Below are 20,265 nucleotides of genomic sequence, written 5' to 3'. Positions count from 1 at the left end.
ACACGACAAAACACCACATGAACAGATTGCTCTCATGGTCACCTTTCTTCCCATTCCCTAGCTTGAACCCATATCTTCACTCTTACTGTTCCTCACACTTGGTCTTCCATGTTGCTTCTCTGTACTCTTGTGGAGAGAGTCTCCCAGACCTGGAATGTATCTCTTCCTCTGAGAATCTCTAGCTTCCTCTAAGACTCAGTCCAAAAGCCACTTGTGTCTATGTGAAGTCTTTCCTCCTTACTCCAGCCTCTCTTCCCATCATTTTGTCTCTATCTTCTACATCCTTATATAGGTTTCTGGCTTCTCCCCTTGAAAGACTCTGCACAGGACAGGAACCATTTCATTTTGTTTTGGGATCCTACGCACCTAGCAAATATCAGGAGTTTATTAAATGCTTGTTGATTGGTAAGACAAGAGGAACTCTAAAGTCCCTTCTAATTCGATGAGTCCAATTTAAAATTGGAATTTAGGGGAAAGGTGGAAGGTGCCAAACAGATGACTAACTATATGAATTATACATTATTTTGAAGGAAACACAATAATATTACTTTCAAGTAGGGATCATAAAATAGAAATACAGTACTAGTAAGTAAACCGAAATAACTAAAACAATAGGTCTTTTAAAACAGAATAATTTGCCATAACAAGAAACGCTCTGTAAGATACAAAAACATGACATAACTGTCTCTTGTTCTTACTGTAATCCATCTGCTCCCTTCTCCTCTCTCTACAACCTGTCTCTACCCTTTCCCCCATGAGTCCAATTAGTATCTCTAACCTGTATATTCAGTCTTCTTCTTTGTCTCTTGAGCACCAATTGTGCATTAGCAACTCCTTGTTGGTTATCCCCACCTGAACAGTGGTGTCTCAAACTCAGCATGTCTCAAATAAACTTCATTATCTTTCCCTCTAAATCTACTCCTTCTTCTTAACTTCCCTATTTCTGTATAGGGTACTATAATCCTTTTAGTCACCGAAGTTTTCAAGTTTAACTATTTCTTCTCCTTCCATCTGCCCTCTACCCCCCACACCCATCATGTATTAAGTCTCCTTGATTTTTTCTCTACATCCTTTCCACTTGTCCCTTTCTTTCCACTCACACAGCCAACAGCCTACTTTTAGACCCTTATCATCTCTCAACAGCTCTCTTGCAATAGGTTCTTAATTGGCTTTCTTGCCTCTAGATCTCTCTTCACTATAATCTATGCTCCACATAGCTGACAAAGTAAAATTCCAGAATTACAGGTCGGACCATGCCATACTCTTGCTCAAGATGTTCCAATGGTTCCCTGTTGACTCTGAAATACAAACTTCTTCTTTTGGCATTTAAAGACCTTAGGAAATGTTGAATCTGGAGTGAAAGGATCTGGGTTCTAATCCCAGTTCTGCTACTTATGACAGTGGGCAACTCACTTAACCCCTGAGACTTCTATGAAGGAAGGCTTTCAGAGGAGTTTATTGCTCTGCGCTCCAGCCTTCCAATCAGACGGAAGAGTCAACCAAGGGAGGGCCTCACAGGGCAAGGATGTTGGATAGTGTTTGAAATATAGTTCATCAGACAGGAAAATGCAATAAAATCTAACATTTAGCATAATGCAACTTGCATAGAAAACAGCAACTCATCATAAACAGAAGAGACAAGTGTTACACTGGAGGAAGGAGAACACAAGTTTATAATATCAAACTTTGGAAGAAAATGTGAAATTTAAGGTTTCAGAATCCTTTAGATATTGGACTGACTTGGAAATGGATGTAAATAAGGTAGTTTCTTTTTCAAGTTTAATTACTTATCATCTAGCAAATTTCTAAAGATTTTAGTATGAAAAACAAGTAGGTGAAATAATGGAGTCTTTCGCTCAAACAAATATTTGTTGGTGAGTTTAATATACTCCCAGGTATCAACTGTTTGGCACATGTGATAGCTTTTATTGGTTAATTGATGTTCATTTCTTAATCTTAATGGAAAACTCCTGTATTTCCTCTTTAATATCTAGGCCCTTCCCCCCTTCAAGGAATGGTAAGGAAAAGAAAATAAGAAAGTACTTTTCTTATTATGAATGACCTATTTGTTATCAAAAGTATATTTCTAAGCTCCTCTAAGCAATAGGCTTATAAAGGACAAGGAATGCAAAAGTATTTTTGAAGGAATTTAACATTTTCTTGACCTTGTCATTACTATATAATCTGATTTCTTGGTTAAGGCAACATGTTTCTGTGCAATTGATCATTTGTATTGAATTTATATTTCTTTATAAAATACAGCTTGAAGAGAAAGCAATTTAAAAACCAGAGCTCAACTCTGAGGACTGACATGATTGGAGGAATTATTTTGTTCAACTTTTTGTGACCCCATTTGGGACTATTTGGCAAAGATAATGGAATGATTTGTTATTTCCTTCTCTAGCTCATTTTTACAGATGAGGAAACTGAGGCAAATAAGTTTAAGTGACTTTACCAGGGTCACACAGCTAGTATCTGAAACTGGATTTGAACTCAGGTCCTCCTGACCTCATGGCTAGCAGTCCATCTACTTTACTATCTAGCTGCCCCATTGCAGGAATTACTAGGAAATAAAACTTCAAGAAGGATTATAAATATAATCTTACTATCTATTTCTTTTTTTCTTTTCTTTCTTTTTTTTTTGAGGTGAGGCAGGGCAATGAAAGTTAAGTGACTTGCCCAGGGTCACACAGCTCGTAAGTATCAAGTGTCTGAGACTGGATTTGAACTCAGGTCCTCCTGAATCCAGGGCTGGTGCTTTATCCACTGCGCCACCTAGCTGCCCCCTTACTATCTATTTCTAGGTAACATATCATTGTATTTTGGATTGCTGATTTCTCAAAATGTTTTTTCAAAAGCATTTCCTCTACTTTGCTCACCTTTACTTTTCATAGGATCATAGATTTAGAGCAAGAAGGTATCTTAGAATTCATTGAGTTCAACACCTTCATTTTATAGATGAGGAAGAGTGATGAGGTAACAATGAGGATCATACAGGTAGTAAGGAGGAGGCAGGATTGGAAATCAGGCCTTCTTGAAGCACTTTAACAACTGCACCATAAGATCAGAGATTCAGAGAAGGAAAGGACCTTTGAAGTCATTTTACAGAGGAGGAAACCAAGGCAGAGAGGTTAAGTGACTTTGTCAGGGTCATATAGCTAATATATGGAATACAACCTCAGGTCTCCAAGTCCACTGCTATACTGACCAGTATGCTACCTAGAAGCATCCTTTTTTTTAAGGTGATGGAAGTAGAGGAAGGAAAGAATTGGAAAACTGGAGCAAAAATTTTTATAGACACTTTCTCAGATAAAGGTCTCATATCTCAAATATATAAAAAATTTTGTTAAATCTATAAGAATATGAGTCATTCTCCAATTGATAAACGGTCAGAGGATATGAACCAGAAGTTTTCTGATGAAGAAATCAAAACAATTGATAGACATGAAAAAATGCTCTAAATCATTTTTGGGCAGGGCAATGAGAGTTAAGTGACTTGCCCAGGGTCACACAGCTAGTAAGGCCGGATTTGAACTCGGGTCCTCCTGAATCCAGGGCAGGTGCTTTATCCACTGTGCCATCTAGCTGCCCTCTCAATCATTATTGATGATAGAAATGTGCATTAAAACAACTATAAAATATCATTTTTCACCTATCAAATTGGCTAAAATAATTGAAGGGAAAGTGACAAATGTTGGAGGGGATGAGGAAAAAACAAACAAATTCCAAATGACATGTTTTAAAATAGAATTTAAAAGAAGAGAAACATAGTAGGAATTTTATTTTTTATTTATAAATCACAGATTGGAATTCCCTATCATTTTAGGATCATCTGTCAAATTATATGATGTTTATAGGTTTTAAAGGCCATATAAAAACTATGACAAAATTAGATGGACATCCTCAACTTGGCAGATTGTGCATTTCTGTGTGTCAGCTCAGCAGATCCTTTGTACTTGTGTTTATTGTCTCATTTGAATTTTTATGATGGTGTTGATTATCAAATAGTCTATACATGTGAACATACTGCTGCTTAATAGCTGTTTTAGAGGATAGTGAATTTATTTGTTAAAGGGAATAAAGTTAAATTTCATTTTCACTTGTGTATTACTTCATTGGAATCTGTCCAAGGAGTTCTTAGAATTGATTTATTTCAGTGTGGTCTCTGATTAGTTGACTTTGGAATTTGTGAATTAATGTTATAAAATACCTCTAAAATTCTTCTTTATAGCCTTGTATCTTACAAAACATGACAGGAATAAGAGGAAAGAACTGAGATGAACTTAATCTTGAGAAGAAAGCCTAAGCAATTTTCTTTCAAGTAATGCAGTGACATAAGTAGATACTTTCATGGGGAAAAAAGGACACATAAAGAAATGAAAACACAGATGGAAAATAAAACAATACCTTGCAGGGTGGAGATTCTGCCCTTTAAGAGACAAAGAAGGATAAATCAATGTGATGACTGGGCCCCAAGGGGAAGAGAGGGAGAAATAGATGGCATAAGCCAGGAATACAAGTTCAAAGTCCTTTTCATCTCAAGATCTATGACCCATCATTCTCAGGGAGTGAAATGGCTATGAAGCCAGTTTGGTACTAGCTGGAAGGGATACCAGGAAAAAATACACGTCAAAACGACTGTACAGAGGGAATTTTCAATCTCACTCTTTTCACTGAGTCCTTCCATACTGCCTAAAAACATAGTTGGAAGACCCCTATTCTTTAAAATCCAACAACAAAAAACCTCTCTTCATTTGATTCTGCCATTTCTTGCAGCTAGTGCACTAGATCTCACTTCTCTTTCATAACCAAATGCTTAAAAAAGTTGCCCACACTTGTTGCCTCTACCTTCTCACCAACTCACTTCTCGATTCTTTGCAATCTGGCTTCTGACATCATCAGTCAACCAAATTAACCTCTCCAGGAATACCAATGATTTATTCATTTTCTTTCAGATATTTTAAAATTAGTTATTTTGTATTTTGTTTCCCCCAATTACATGGTTTTTGTTTGTTTGTTTGTTTGTTTTTGCGGGGCAATGGTGGTTAAGTGACTTGCCCAGGGTCACACAGCTAGTGTCAAGTGTCTGAGGCCATATTTGAACTCAGGTCCTCCTGAATCTAGGGCCAGTGCTTTATCCCCCCAATCACATGTTAAAGATTTATTCATTTCAATGGACTTTTCTTAATCTCTGCAAAAATATCAATGATTTATTAATTTCCAATGGACTCTTCCCAATACTTTTTCTTCTTGACTTTTTCACAGCATCTGACAATGTTCATTTTCCCCCAAAACCCTCCTCTCGTCCAAATTTCCCAATTTCTACCGGGGGGCTCCACTGTCCTTTTGGTTACCCAGGTTCCCAAGCTCAGAATTATACTTGATTCTTCTTTCTGCCTCATTTTACCTCTCACATCCAAAACAGTTACCAAGCTTTGTTAACTCTACCTTATCCTCTGCAACTTTTGCCTCTCGCCTGAACTGGTTGCCTAGTCTCTACTCATTCCTTTCCTCGATTCATTCTCTATATAACTATTGACATATCATTAAACCACAAATCCGATCATGTCATACTCCTTTTTTTCTCTTTTATTTTTTATTTACTATTTTATTTCCCTCTCCCCAATTACTTGCAAAAGCAATTTTTAACATTTGCTTTTTTAAAATGTTGAGTTTCAAATTCATTTCTTCCTCCTTTCCCTCCCCTCATTGAGAAAACAAGCAATTCAAGAAGCTCCAGAGGTTTCCTATTAATTCTAGAATAAAATACAAACTCCTCTGACTTTGAATGACCTTCATAATCTATCTTCGGTATGCTTTTCTAGGCCTATCACCCATTTGTCTCCTTTATGCCCTGGTCATTTCGGCCAAACCAACCAACCTGCCTGTGATCCCTGCACGTGATACTCCACCTACGATTTTGCAGCCTTTGCCCAAGTCATTCCTCATGCCTGGAATGCATGCCCACCTCACTTTTGCCTCTTAGGATCCCTAGTTTCCAGAAAAACTCAGTTCAAGTGCCACCTCCTATAGGGAGCCTATTTTGATTTCCTAAATTGCTAATGCTTTCTCTCCAGAAATTGCTTTGAACGCAATTTTTATTTAATTTTCCACTTGAACAGTTTTCCGAGCAATAGAATGCAAGCTCTTTGAAGTTAGGACTGATTTAAAAAAAAATCTCCAGATTCTCACTGCTTAGCATCATAGTAGGAACTTAATAAGTGATCGTTGAATTAATTTTAAAAACAGAAGTTTTTCTCTTCTAGAAGAAGAATTCTGAGAAAGCAAGAGCTCAAGATTTGGAGTCCAGGTAATACTAAGATGATGAAAATAGTTCATTTTCTTTCTTCTGTCTATCTATCTATTAATCTATCTGCCTATCTCTATTTGTCTCTCTGTGACTCTCTGACTCTATCTATCTATTTAGCTATCTAGTTATCTAGCTATCTTGCTATCTCTATCTCTGTCTCTCTGTGACTATAACTCTGACTGTCTGTCTATATTCATCCATCCATCCATCCATTCATCACTCTGTGGCCATTTGTCTGTCTGTCTGTCTGTCTGTCTATCCCTTTCTGCCTTCCTGTTTCTTTCCTTCTTTTGAAAAATAATTTCTGTTTTTTTTAAGCATTTTATTTTCCTCCAATTACATGTAAAAACAATTAAAAACTTTTAAAAAAAATTTTTGCAGGGCAATGAGGGTTAAGTGACTTGCCCAGGGTCCCACAGCTTGTAAGTGCTAAGTGTCTGAGGCCAGATTTGAACTCAGGTCCTCCTGAATACAGGGCTGGTGCTTTATCCAGTGTGCCACCTAGCTGCCCCCAAAACAATTTTTTTTTTGTGAGGCAATGAGGGTTAAGTGACTTGCCCAGGTTCACAAAGCTAGTAAGTGTCAAGTGTCTGAGGCCGGATTTGAACTCAGGTCCTCCTGAATCCAGGGCCAGTGCTTTATCCACTGTGTCAACTAGCTGCCCCAAAACAATTTTTAACATCCATTTTTAAAACTTTATGTTCCAAATTCTCTCCCTCCCTCCCACCCCAACTTTGAGAAGGCAAGAAATTCAACATAAGTTATGCATGTGTAGTCATGCAAAATATTTCCATATTAGTTATGTTGTGAAAGAAAACAGATAAAAAACCTCCAGAAAAATAAAGTAAAAAAAATTAAATTATGCCTCAATCTGTATTCAGACACTACCAGTTCTTTCTCTGGGGATGGATAGCATTTTTCATCACAAGTCCTTCAGAGTTATCCTGGATCATTGCATTGCTAAGAGTGGTTAAATCATCCACAGCTGATCATCTTACAATCTTGCTGTTACTTTGTACACAGACATTTCACTTTGTATCAGCTCATGTAAGTCTTTGTAGGCTGTTCTGAAAGCATCATGCTCATCATTTCTTATAGCATAATATTGTTCCCTCATAATCACATACCACAATTTGTTGGGTTGTTTCCGAATTGATGGATATCCCTCGGTTTCCAATTCTTTGCCACTAGAAAAGAGCTGCTATAAATATTTGTAGTATATATTAGTCCTTTTCCATTTTGTTTTCTCTTTTTGGATACAGAGTTAGTAGTGGTATTGCTAGGCCAGAGTTTATATGGTTTTATAGCCCTTTGGACATAGTTCCAAATTGCTCTACAGAATGTTTGGGTCAGTTTACAACTCCACCAACAGTGCATTAATGTCTCATTTTTCCAATATCCCCTATATTAGTCATTTTCCTCTGCTGTCCTATTATCCAATCCAATAGGGATGAGGTAGTACCCCAGAATTGTTTTGACATATCTTTCCAGTCAACAATGAATTAGATAATTTTTTTGGTATTGCTATAAATAGCTTTATTATTTCATCTGAAAACTGTTCATATTTTGGATCATTTATCAAATGGGGAATAGCTCTTATTTTAATACATTTGGCTCCATTTTCTATATGTTTAAAATGAGGCCTTCATCAGATATACTTGCTTCAAAATTTTTTTCAGTTATTATTACTATATTTCTCTTTGTCCTGTTCCCTACCCATGCCGTTTATTCTATTCTCTATCTCCTTTTACCCAGTTTCTCCTCAAAAGTGTTTTGTTTCTGACTACCCCCTCCCCCAATCTGTCCTCCTTTCTATCACCCTCTCATCCCCTTCCCCTTCTACTTTCCATCAGGGTAAGATAGATTTCTGTATCCAATTAAGCATATATGTTATTCCCTCTTTGAACCAATTCTGATGAGATTAAGGTTCACTCATTCCCTTTTACCTCCCCTATCTTCCCCTCTACTATACGAACTTTTTCTTGTTTCTTTTATGTAAGATACTTTACCCCATTCCACCTTTCCCTTTCTCCCAGTGCATCATTTCTCTCTCACTCCTTACTTTTATTTTATATATATATATATATATATATATATATATATATATATATAGCCAGCCAGCCAGCTGCCCTAATAATGAGAAAGTTCTTAAGAGTTACAAGTATTATCTTCCCATGTAGGAATGTAAACAATTCAACCTTTTAAAATCCCTTATGATTTTTTCCCCCGGTTTACTGTCTTCCTGTTTCTGTGTTTCTCTGTAACCATCTGTTTATCTCTCTCTCTGTGACCATTTGTCTGTCTGTCTGTCTGTCTGTCTATCTATCTATCTATCTAGACCTATGATGTTGGTGTAGGGAACTTCCTCTACCAGTTCAGTTCAGTAACTCATCTACAACTTATGGTCTTAGATTATTGCCTTGGGTGATAATTACCTAGGCCCAGCATCACACAACTAGACTATATTAGATTACAGGCCTTAAAGTTACATCTTTCTGACTCTGAAGCAGGCTTTTTTCCTTCTATGCATATAACTTCTTGTTCATATAGTGTCTTTGCATACATCACCCTTCATCTGGAATAAATTTTGTAAAATAGGTAGAGAATATGTTGTTATTCTCATTTAAAAATATATGATGAACCTGAAGTTCATAGCTGTTAAGTGGCAGGGCCAGGACTCAAAACCCACTCTACAACATTCTTTTATCCTTTTCAACATTTAGAGAAACTGGGACACCAGTGAATTTTGGTCCTATCTTTGTTTTGATCTAAGAAGCCCTTCAATAAAAAAAAAAAAATCTTGGAACTAGGGGATCTAAACCACTCATATTTCTTGTATTAGTGATCCTCACTTAATAGAATACATGTGTTTCAGGAAAATTTGCAATAAAGTGAATTTTTAAGTGATTCACTTTCATTCCAAAATTGAGGAAGATTTTTATTAGAAAAAATCTGGGTTCCAGTGTAAATAAAAACATACTTAAGGATGCAGCATATCTTTTAAAATCATCTATTTAGAGAAAAACTACTAACTTTTTGATAAAATAAATAGAAGTTATTCAGCCTTGTTAGTAGAAGTACTGGTTTCCTAAAAATTACCAATATGCCTCTTTTCTGTCAATCACTAGCTGAGTTCACATTTGCATGACCTTAGTCAAGTTACTGTATTTCTCTGAGACTTAGTTTTCTCATCAGTAAAATGGGGACAATATTTGTACAACTTTACTAATACTGTGAGGAGGAAAGCACTTTGAAAGGCATAAAGTCCTATGTGAATGAGTGTTATCATTGCATTGAATAAGTGATGCCTATATTAATGTGGAGATTAGCAATGTGAATTCAAGAAAATGTTTAAGGACTTGGGTGCCTGTTCTGCTTGTCATGAATAACCTATAAGATTAACACAAGTGTTCTATGATTCTCAAATGTACATATCCTTTTATTCAGCAATACCACTACTAGGTCTCTATACTCCCAAAGATATAGGGGCAGCTAGGTGGCACAGTGGATAGAGCACCAGCCCTGGATTCAGGAGGACCTGAGTTCAAATCCGGGCTCAGACGCTTAATTACTAGCTGTATGACCCTGGGCAAGTCACTTAACCCCAACTGCCTCACCAAAACAAAACAAAAAAACCCAACAACAACAAAAACCAAAGATATAAAAAAGGGAAAGGAATCTATTTATACAAAACACATTTATATAAGCTCTTTTTGGGGTGCCTAAGAATTGGAAATCAAAAGGATGCCCATCAGTTAGGAAATGACTAAACAAGCTGTGGTATATTGTTGTAATGGAATATTAGTGTACTATAAGAAATTACAAGCAGGATAATTTCAGAAACACCTGGAAAAATTTAAGTGAACTGATACAAAATGAAGTGAGCAGAACCAGGAAAACATTGTACATAATACCAGCAATGAAGAACTGTGAATGCCTTAGCTGTTCTCAGAAATACAATGATCCAAGGCAATCCCAAAGAGCTAATGATAAAGCTGACTATCTGCCTTTAGAGAAGGAACTAATAGTCAGAATACAAACTGAAGCATGCTATTTTTCACTTTCTTCTTTCTTTCCTTCCTTCTTTTTTTCTTTCTCTCTTTCATTCAAGGCTTCTTGTACAAAATTACTAATATGGAAAAGTTTTACATGATTATACATGTATAAACTATTTCAGATTGCTTACCATCTTAGGGAGGGGGGAGGGGAAGGAGGGATGGAAGGTCAGAATTTGGAACTCAAAATTTTAAAACAAAAGTTTAAAAAATTGCTTCAACATGTAATTGGGGGAAATAAAATATATATTTAAAAAATGTAAGTATTCTACTAAATGCCATTTTTGTGGACTTGAGAGAAACCACTACAAATTAAATACATTCTATTTTTTAAGAAACAAGATGAGGGGCAGCTAGGTGGCACAGTGGATAAAGCACCAGCCCTGGATTCAGGAGTACCTGAGTTCAAATCCGGCCTCAGACACTTGACACTTACTAACTGTGTGACCCTGGGCAAGTCACTTAACCCCCATTACCCCACAAAAACAAAATAAAACAAAAAAACACCCCAAAACAAGAAACATTTTGAAAAGGGAAATAGAAAGACATACTGGAAGTATAACACAGTTCAGCATGTGCTTTGAAAGACAATAAGAAGTCTCCCTATTGCTCAATATCATTTCTTTTTTTTCTTTTTCTTTTTTTGGTGAGGCAATTGGGGTTAAGTGACTTGCCTAGGGTTACACAGCTAGTAAGTGTTAAGTGTCTGAGGCCGGATTTGAACTCAGGTCCTCCTGAATCCAAGGCCAGTGCTCTATCTACTACGCCACCTAGCAGCCTCCTCAATATCATTTCTACTAGAAACATTCATTAATTTATTCATTCATTAATACTTCTAAAGTTGTATGAAACTTTCTAGAATACCCCCCTCATTTTGCAAATGAGGATACTGAGGCCTAGGGAGGTTAGGTCAATCAGCTGAACTCACACCAGTTGTGAGTAACAGAGATGGGATTTAAGTGAAGGTCCTCTGACTCCCAAATGAGTGTTAAGTCCATTGTGCTTCATTCACATATTTTATCAATAAGCACTTATTATGTTTCTACTGAATAAAAGCATATCAATGGTTTTTTTATCAATGTTTTTTAAGGAGCCTTCTTAAAGTATATCTATCTCAGTGCTGATCTTCTAGTCAATCATGCCCCTATTGCTATATCTCACAGTGATACCCACTATGTAAAGCAATGGGATACTGACCTGAGAATGCTGTGAGTACTTCCCATCACTGCTATTTTCTTTGCTAAAAAACAAACAAACACACATTGCATAAAGCCAAGGCAATTTGTTTCATAACAACACTTCTCATCTTTTTGTCACTATCATTCCCTACCCCACCCCCATTTCAAACTTCGGGTGCACTTATATTTCTATGTGGTAGCAAACTTGAATAGTTTTAAAAAGAGAAAAATAAACATGACTTGAACTATTGTTGTTTGTAAAGAGCAGTTCCTTCACCTGCACCCAAACATAAGCCTGGCCACAAAAGGTCCCAGTGACCAACAATGGAGTCTAATTCTACTTGTTTATTTAAAACAATCAATTAACTAATTTATAAAAATAAGTTTAATTGAGCCTTTTGTTTTTATATTACAGTCATTTCTAGAGATAGTACTCCTCCAGAACGGAATCTTCCCTGGTAACAAAGAAAAACAGTTAAGCAAAACAATGGACATGGTGTCTTCATTTCATCATATAGCTGACAACATATGGAACATTCTACCTGAGAAGTGTCTCAGCTCTAGGTTTCATTATTTGTTGTTTTTTTTTTTTTTTATGGAATCATTACTGGTTTTTTAAAAATTATTACTCAGGGTTTGATTTTTTTAGTGATCTTTTCATTCACATTTTTGCAGCCATTATCTACATTATTCTTCTGGTTTTGTTAAAATAATGTCTCCTCCTTAATCCTCATTTGGATTCTTTTATGTCAGAAAAAAAATAGAGAGAGAGAGGCTAAGTTATTGAAGCCTATCAAAACTTATTCACGGTCTCATGAACTTTTCAATTTACCTTTCATCAGACATTGGTTCCAGGATATCATCACATCCAAGTCTCTCTTGAGGTCTTGTGGAATTAATGTTTTCCATAGTCTATAATGCAATATTTCATTGTTAAACAGGGCACTGCATAGAAGATACACATTTTATGTATTATTCAGAAACAATATGATTTTAATTTTTGCCATATTTAAATTATTAGAATATATAAGAAACTTTACAATGTAATGTATTAATTTGTTGTGCTTATATGACCCCTTTTGTGTTAGAATTCAGAAAACATTCTGGAAATAATAATTATATCTCTAGCACCCTTGTTAGATACTTTCTAAATCTGATAGGTAGAAAGAGTGAAATGAAGAAATAATAGACAATGTTATTAAAGGGATGCTTTGTCAATATTTAGAAAGGGAAGCAGTGATCACTAAGAGATAGTACAACTTCATCAAAACAGCTCATTCTAGACAAACTTTTTTTACAAAGTTGACAAAAGATCAAGAGAATGCTATAAACACAGCTTACTTAGATTTTTAGCGAAGCAACTGACACGACTTCTCAGGCTTTTGTGCAAGATGGAGTGATGCAGGGTAGGAGACATTAATACAATTAGGTCAATTCATTAGTGGTTGACTAACTCTAAATGAAGAGGAGTTATTAGTGGATTAATTGTCAGCTCAGAGTCTCTATTGGAAGGCCCCCATGCATCTGTCCCTCGTCCTGTGTTATTTAACAATATCAATGACTTGGGTAATAATTAAATTATCAAATTTTCAGATAAAGAAAGCTAGGAGGGATAGATAATGTAGTAGATGCAGGAATCAAAATCCAAAATCAACATAAAAGGTTAGAAAAAATGTGCTGAAAGATGAAATCTAATGGAGATAAGTATGAAGTCTCACATTTTGCTTAGAAAAAAATCAACTTTGCAGATATATCCTGAGTGAGATGAAAGTTAATATGAAAAAGATCTGAAAAATTTCATAGAATGAATACTCAATAAAAATCATGTGAAATGGTGGTTTAAAAAAGGAATGTGTTTTTTGGTCTATTTTGAACAGCACAGTGTACAGAATGTGGGAAGTGATAGTCCCCATTTTGTTTGTGCAAAAACTTGATGTAATCAAAATCATATACTTTGATATATACTTGATCCTATTTAACTCTTGCTTTGTCATGGACTCTTCCTCATAAACATAAAAGGCAACTTATTCATTACTCCTTTATTTGTTTAAGATTTATTCTTTATGTCTGAATTATATATCCATTAGGAGCTTATCTTGGTATATGGTGTGAAATGCTGGTCTAAGCCTAGTTTCTTCCAGAATGCTTTCCAGTTTTCCCAACAGTTTTTGTTGAATAGTGGGTCCCTGTCCCAGTAGGTGGGATTATGGAGTTTGGTAAAGACTCATTTGCTACTTACTGTGCTAGGTAAATACTCTATTTCTCAAGGCCAGTGACTAATTTATTTTTGCCCTTTTTGTCTCCAGGGATTTGCACACAGTGGATATTTTTATAAATATGTGTTGAAATGCATTTGAGGAATACAAAGCACTAAAAGATCAGATAAGGACCCCTTCCAGTTAAGGAGAAGAGAGAAAACTTAGAAGAAAAAGTGCCATTTGAGTTCAGCACTGAAGGACTGATCAGTAGGTCAACCATTGGAATAGGCAGAGGGAACTTTAGGGAGAGAGATTAATTTGTGTCCAATGAAATAAGAGACAATACAGTAGGACCCACAAAGCTTTATCAGTATTGCTTGTTTTTGTTGTTGTTTTTTTCTGAGGGGGAAAGTGCTTTCCCCCTTGTAACTGACTTTGCCTATTGGCTAGCTGACATCAGTTCCAAAGTCAAGTATAGGTCACTGTCTATTAAATGCAAGTCCAATGACTTCTGTTAAAGTACATGGTGTCCTTGTGTGTCATTTTATATAACCAGCCTATGAATATTCAACATGCTAACATGGATGTGTAGGACAATGTCATCAATAGAACAATCTTAATGTTTAAATCAGGAATATCAAACAATATAAAGAAATCAAACTCTAAAAAGCTAATTGTTGAATGCACCTCCACACATGGAGAGTCATGCCCCATCTTTCCTTATCCTTTCGACCCAGAATCACAAAGATTTAAAAATTTTAATTTAGAAAAAGAATGTCAATTCTAATAAAGCTAAGAGTTTTTATTATATCAACTCAGATTGTAGAAATTATTTCCAATTTCTTTTTCCTTTTGTTCTCTGAGTCTTGTTATTGAAAGCTAAATAGGAGATAATTTGACCATAAAAACATTCAAAAATACTCAAGGCAAAAACATTGCTTACAACTGTAACATGCGAAAGAATCTTTTTTAGAGGGCATGACAAAGTGATTTTTCTTCTTGCACAAAACAGGTCGGTCTTAGCACTGCAGGGAGCTCTGTTAGTCAGAACTGGTTCCCTGTTCTAACCTCATGCAACTAAAGGAAAATAAGCTTCATAACTAATAAATTCTCATTAATACAAATGAAGGGCAGAGTTGGACTTCTTCTTACGTGTTTCATTCCATACACTAATATGCAGTCAGTCTGCAGAACTCCTGGGATAGAAATCCCTTCTACCAAATGAAGGGCAAAACCTAGCCACCTCTAGAATTGCTCAAGCTCCATAGTTGTTGATGACTTGCCTAGATTGATATATGAGAAGTAGGGGTCTCCTTGACTTTGAGCCCAGCACTCATGGATACAATGCTTCTTTTGTTTTGTGCCATATTGTTTGCCAATGTATTATTATTAAACCATTCAGAAAAGGACTTTTTCAAAAGATTTTAAAATAAAACTCACCTGACCTTTAATCTCAAAGCTAATTTTCTCTCAGTCTCTTCCTTAGCCCTATAAAATAAGAACTCCCTTGTTTTATTTTTCTTCCTTTCATTTTTGTGACCTTCTATGTTGACATTGAGAAATTAATATAAACTTACAAAGGAAAACTACATGACCTGTCAACAGACTGATTAAGTGCCAAGTGTCAGGTACTTTGTTAAGCACTGGGAATAAAAAAAAAAAAGGTAAAAACCAGTGCTAGGTCTCAAAGAGCTCACCAGTCTAACAGGGGAGAAAACGTGCAAACAACTATGTACAAACAAGTTATAAGCAGAATAAATTGGAAATAATCAACAAAGGGATGGTACCAGAATTAAGATGGATGAGGAAAGGTGGAAGGGATTTTAACTGGGATTTGAAAGAAGCCAGGAGATAAAGATGATGGAACGCATTCCAAGCACAGGTACAGCCCAAGGATGGAGTACCTTGTTTGAGGAAGAGCAAGGTGGCCAGGGTCACTGTATCATAGAATACGTGGAGTGGTGTAGGGTGTAAGAAGACTGTAAAGGTGTCTGTGGCAGGCTGCTTATGAATTTTGTATTTTATCCTGGAAGTGATAGGAAGTCATTGGTGTATTCTGAGTAATTCTTATTTATTATTAATATATTAGATGATAGCTTAGTACAGTATAGTAGGCCTTTTTTACTTTTATCTATTAATTTATTTTGAGGCAGTTGGGGTCAAGTGTCTGAGTAAACAGTAAGTGTCTGAGGCTACATTTGAACTCAGGTCTTCTTGACTCCAGAGCCAGTGCTCTATCCACTGCACCACCTAACTACCCCATCTTTAAAAAAAAATTACATGATCATACCTATGCTTTAGGAATATAATTTTGACAGCTTAGTGGAGGATGGACTGGTGTCAGGAGAGACTTGTGGCAGAGATACCAATCATCAGACCTTTGCCAGGCATGAAATGATGAGGGCCTATGTCAGGGCTGTGTCAATGAAGTGAAATATATGGGGCAGCTAGGTGGCGCAGTGGATAAAGCACTGGCCCTGGATTCTGGAGGACCTGAGTTCAAATCTGGCATCAGACACTTGACACTTACTAGCTGTGTGACCCTGGGCAAGTCACTTAACCCCCATAAGCCCCACAAAAAAAAGAAATATATGAGAAATGTTAGGAAGGCAAAATTGACAGGGCTTGGCAGTAGATTGAAAATGGTGTGGAGGTGGGCCAAAATATAGGGTGGGCCAAAAGTCACAAAGGGGTAAAATCTTGTAAATGGCATAAAGTTTTTGAAAATAATTTTCAAAAAGTTATTTAGGGGCAGCTAGGTGGCACAGTGGATAGAGCACCAGCCCTGGATTCTGGAGGACCTGAGTTCAAATCCAGCCTCGACACTTGACACTTACTAGCTGTGTGACCCTGGGCAAGTCACTTAGCCCTCATTGCCCACCAAAAAAAAAAAAAGTTATTTAAACATCAGATCCCTTTGTGACTTTTGGCCCACCCTCAGAATCTGAGAGTTAAGAGATGATAATTGAATATATGGGAGTTATTGAAATCACCAAGTGAAGTATGATAGAAGGGGAAGATAAGAGGGCCCAGAACAGAGCCAGGTGGGATACCCACAATTAACAGGTGTGGTCAAGATAATAACCAGAAAAGGTGTCAGGACTGTCCATCAAGATAAAATATCAAGATTACAATGCACATTTCTCCTCATTTAGGTAATCTGTGGTGTAGCCATACAGGTCGTCTTGTTGGAACTCAAAATAATTTGTGTCCTGTCTTTATTTTTGTAGTCATCATACCTGAAATACATTCCTCCCTATCTCCCAAGCTTCCTTCAAAGCTCAGTTCAAATAGCACGTCTTACAAGAGGCTTTTCTGCCTAGCAACAGCAAGAGTCCTGCCCTACCCTGAAATTACCCATTATTTACTTTGTATGTATTTTGTACAGATTTATATGTATGCCTGTTGTTTTCCTTGATAGAATGAAAGCATGAGGAAGACAGAGACTCTTGTTGGTATGGCCCTACTTTCTAGAATGGTGCCTGGCACACAACAGATGTTAGTCAAATGCTAGATGATTGATTGCTAGACTAACAAGAGTTAGTAAAAATGGTGGGTATGGGGCAACTAGGTGGTGCAGTGGATAAAGCACCGGTCTTGGATTCAGGAGGACCTGGGTTCAAGTCTAGCCTTGGTCACTTGGCCCTGATTGCCCTGAGGGAAAAAAAGGCAGTCCTGAAAAATGGTGGGTATGCTGTTCATCGGGGTAAAGATGAATTTTCAAAACTGGAAAAATAAGTTCAACTTCTTTGCTTTTTTTTTCCAGATTAAAGGTATTTGCTCAAAAGAAACCAATGCTTTTAGTGGTATTTTAGTAGATGACTGTTTTCTTAGTGTTGAAACTGCTTAAAAGAAACATTTAATTGTCAAGTTATATATAAAATATATACCAAAACCAAATGTACAACTTTAAACCCATATGAATAGTGTTGTCAACTTGATTCTGGGGTCTGTGTTCTTCTTTAAAAATTATTGGTTTGGGGCAGCTAGATGGCGCAGTGGATAGAGCACCGGCCCTGGAATCAGGAGTACCTGAGTTCAAATCGGGCCTCAGACACTTAACACTTAACTAGCTGTGTGACCCTGGGCAAGTCACTTAACCCCAATTGCCTCACTAAAAAAAAAAAAAAATTATTGGTTTAAAAAAACCCCAAACCAAACCAAAAATAAAATAAAAGTTATTGGTTTTTGGGGGGCAGCTAGGTGGTGCAGTGGATAAAGTATCAGCCCTTAACTCAGGAGGACCCGAGTTCAAATCTGGCCTCAGATAATTGACACTTACTAATTGGGCAAAGTCACTTAATCCTCATTGCCCCACAAAAAAAAAAAGAAAAAGAGTTATTGGTTTTTATTTTCCAAATAATGAACAATAAAGCTACTGAGATGGTTATGAAATAATTCAACTAATGACCTTGGCTATGGTATCAATGAATATAAAAGGTATGACTATGTGAAAACCAAAAATTCTATTAAAACTGGGATTAAGGAAGAAATTGAAAAATACACTAAAATAATATTTAAAAGATAATGATAATCTTAGTACCCTGTATTAAAGTGGTTCTTAGCAGAAAATTTATATCAGTGTGCCTCCAGTTGATAAGCAAAAATAAAAAACCAGATGAATTGTCTGCCCCTAAAGACACTAGAGAAAGGAGGGGGGAAATGGTAATAAAATAGAGATAAAGATGAGAGCAGAAGTAAATAATTACCCTCGTTTTATGGATGAGGACACTGAAGTGATGAAATGACTTGCCAAGGCCACACAGCTCAATTAGTCTCCAAGTCAGAATTTAAATACAGGTGTTTTTTTACCAAAGCCCAAGGCTCTTTCAATGAACTCTTTCTACCCCAAACCCTTTCTTTTAGGAAAGTGGTTGAAAGATGGTACCTAGATTTAGTTTGGAAAATATCTCTTGTCTAGGTAAGGTCACCTTTCCTCATTCCTTGAAAGGATTAAGATATTGAGGAGAGGGAAGAAGTTTTTGCTTAAATGCTCTGATCAGCTGGAAAGGAGAACCCATGAAGTATAGGGTGAGACAGGATTGGGTGATTTTAGGAAAATGGTTCAAAACTATACCTAAAGACTAAAGAAAAACAGCAAAATATGAACTCTTACCTTACCATGAGCTATAACTATATCTTATCATATTGTGAATGTTTCCTTTTTTAAAATGTGACTTCGGGGGCAGCTGGGTGGCACAGTGGATAAAGTACCAGCCCTGGATTCAGGAGGATCTGAGTTCAAATCCAGCCTTAGACACTTGACACTCACTAGCTGTGTGAGCCTGGGTAAGTCATTTAACCTTCACTGCCCCGCAAAAAAAAAAAAAAATCCCAAAACAATAATAAAATAAAATGTGACTTCAAAATGACTTGTGTTCGAGAGATGTGTGAGACTATGAGTGATTCTATCATTTCTCTCTCCAAGTAGAACAATGCTTAGATTAATATAATTTTTTTGTATTTTTTTTTTTGCAGGCAATGGGGGTTAAGTGACTTGCCCAGGATCACACAGCTAGTAAAGTGTCAAGTGTCTGAGGCCAGATTTGAACTCAGGTCCTCCTGAATCCGGGGCCGGTGCTTTAACCACTGCGCCATCAAGCTGCCCCAGATTAATATAATATTAATAAAAAAATTGTTTCTTGGGGCCTTGTGCCTATAATGGAGAGAATGAAAATTTTCCCTTGATATCTTTCCACTATAATAAACTTTTAACTCTAAAAAATGTTTTCTTCAGATGAATATTAAAATTAGGGTTATTCCCTGACCATGATTATTGGTAAGTATAGCCTCAAAGCATGCTAATTGGCACAGGAAAGATGAATTGGGATAAAAAATTTATCAGAGATCATAGTCACAAATTTAAATCTGACAGGGAATTTAGGTATCATCCAGTCCAATCCCTTCATTTTACAGACAAGGAAACTGAGGCTCTGAGAGAATTAAAGCAATTTTGCCCCAAATCACACAGGTAGTAAATCATACAGCCAAGATGATTTCCAAAATGGATTCTCTATACATGAGAAGCAAAGTTATTAACTGTCCTTTGATGATCTCAGTATATATGCATATGATTTTTCCTTTTTATATAAGATTTTATTTCTCCCAATTATATGTTAAAACAATTTTTAAACATTAAAAAAGTTTTAAAAAACATTTAAAAAGTTTTGAATTTCAAATTCTATCCCTCCCTTCCTTTCCTCCCCGCTCCCTGAGATGTTAAGCAATCCGATATAGTTTATGCATGTGCAATCATGTAAAACATTTCCATATTCATCATTTTGTAAAAGAAGCATCAAAAAAATTTGAAAGGCAGCATGGCTTAATGAATAAAAAGCTGACAACGGAATCCATAAGATTTAGGTTCCCACTCCTGGTGTATCCTCTCCAGGTGACCATGGGCAAGTCACTTAACCTAGGCAACTTTCCAATTACTTTTTTTTGGGGGGGGTGGTAAAATGAGGGTTAAGTGACTTGCCCAGGGTCACACAGCTAGTAAGTGTCAAGTGTCTGAGGCTGGATTT

At 36.4% G+C, this 20,265-nt stretch overlaps 1 protein-coding gene across 1 annotated transcript in view; it reads right to left on the bottom strand.

Moving 5' to 3' along the window:
* The window catches only part of FAM13A (family with sequence similarity 13 member A), a 121,504-nt gene that overhangs the window by 52,508 nt on the left and 48,731 nt on the right, over positions 1 to 20,265 (bottom strand). Inside the window, exons 5-6 of the mRNA XM_043970634.1 lie at positions 12,376 to 12,455; positions 11,563 to 11,605 (exon numbers count right to left, since the gene is read on the bottom strand). Of these exons, the coding sequence (XP_043826569.1) occupies positions 11,563 to 11,605; positions 12,376 to 12,455 (123 nt within the window). The remainder of the gene's footprint in view (positions 1 to 11,562; positions 11,606 to 12,375; positions 12,456 to 20,265) is intronic.

Source organism: Dromiciops gliroides, chromosome 6 (assembly GCF_019393635.1).
Source record: "Dromiciops gliroides isolate mDroGli1 chromosome 6, mDroGli1.pri, whole genome shotgun sequence".
In the NCBI taxonomy this organism is placed as follows: domain Eukaryota; kingdom Metazoa; phylum Chordata; class Mammalia; order Microbiotheria; family Microbiotheriidae; genus Dromiciops; species Dromiciops gliroides.
Note: the sequence above shows the minus strand (reverse complement) of the source record. Positions and strands in the feature narration are given on the sequence as shown.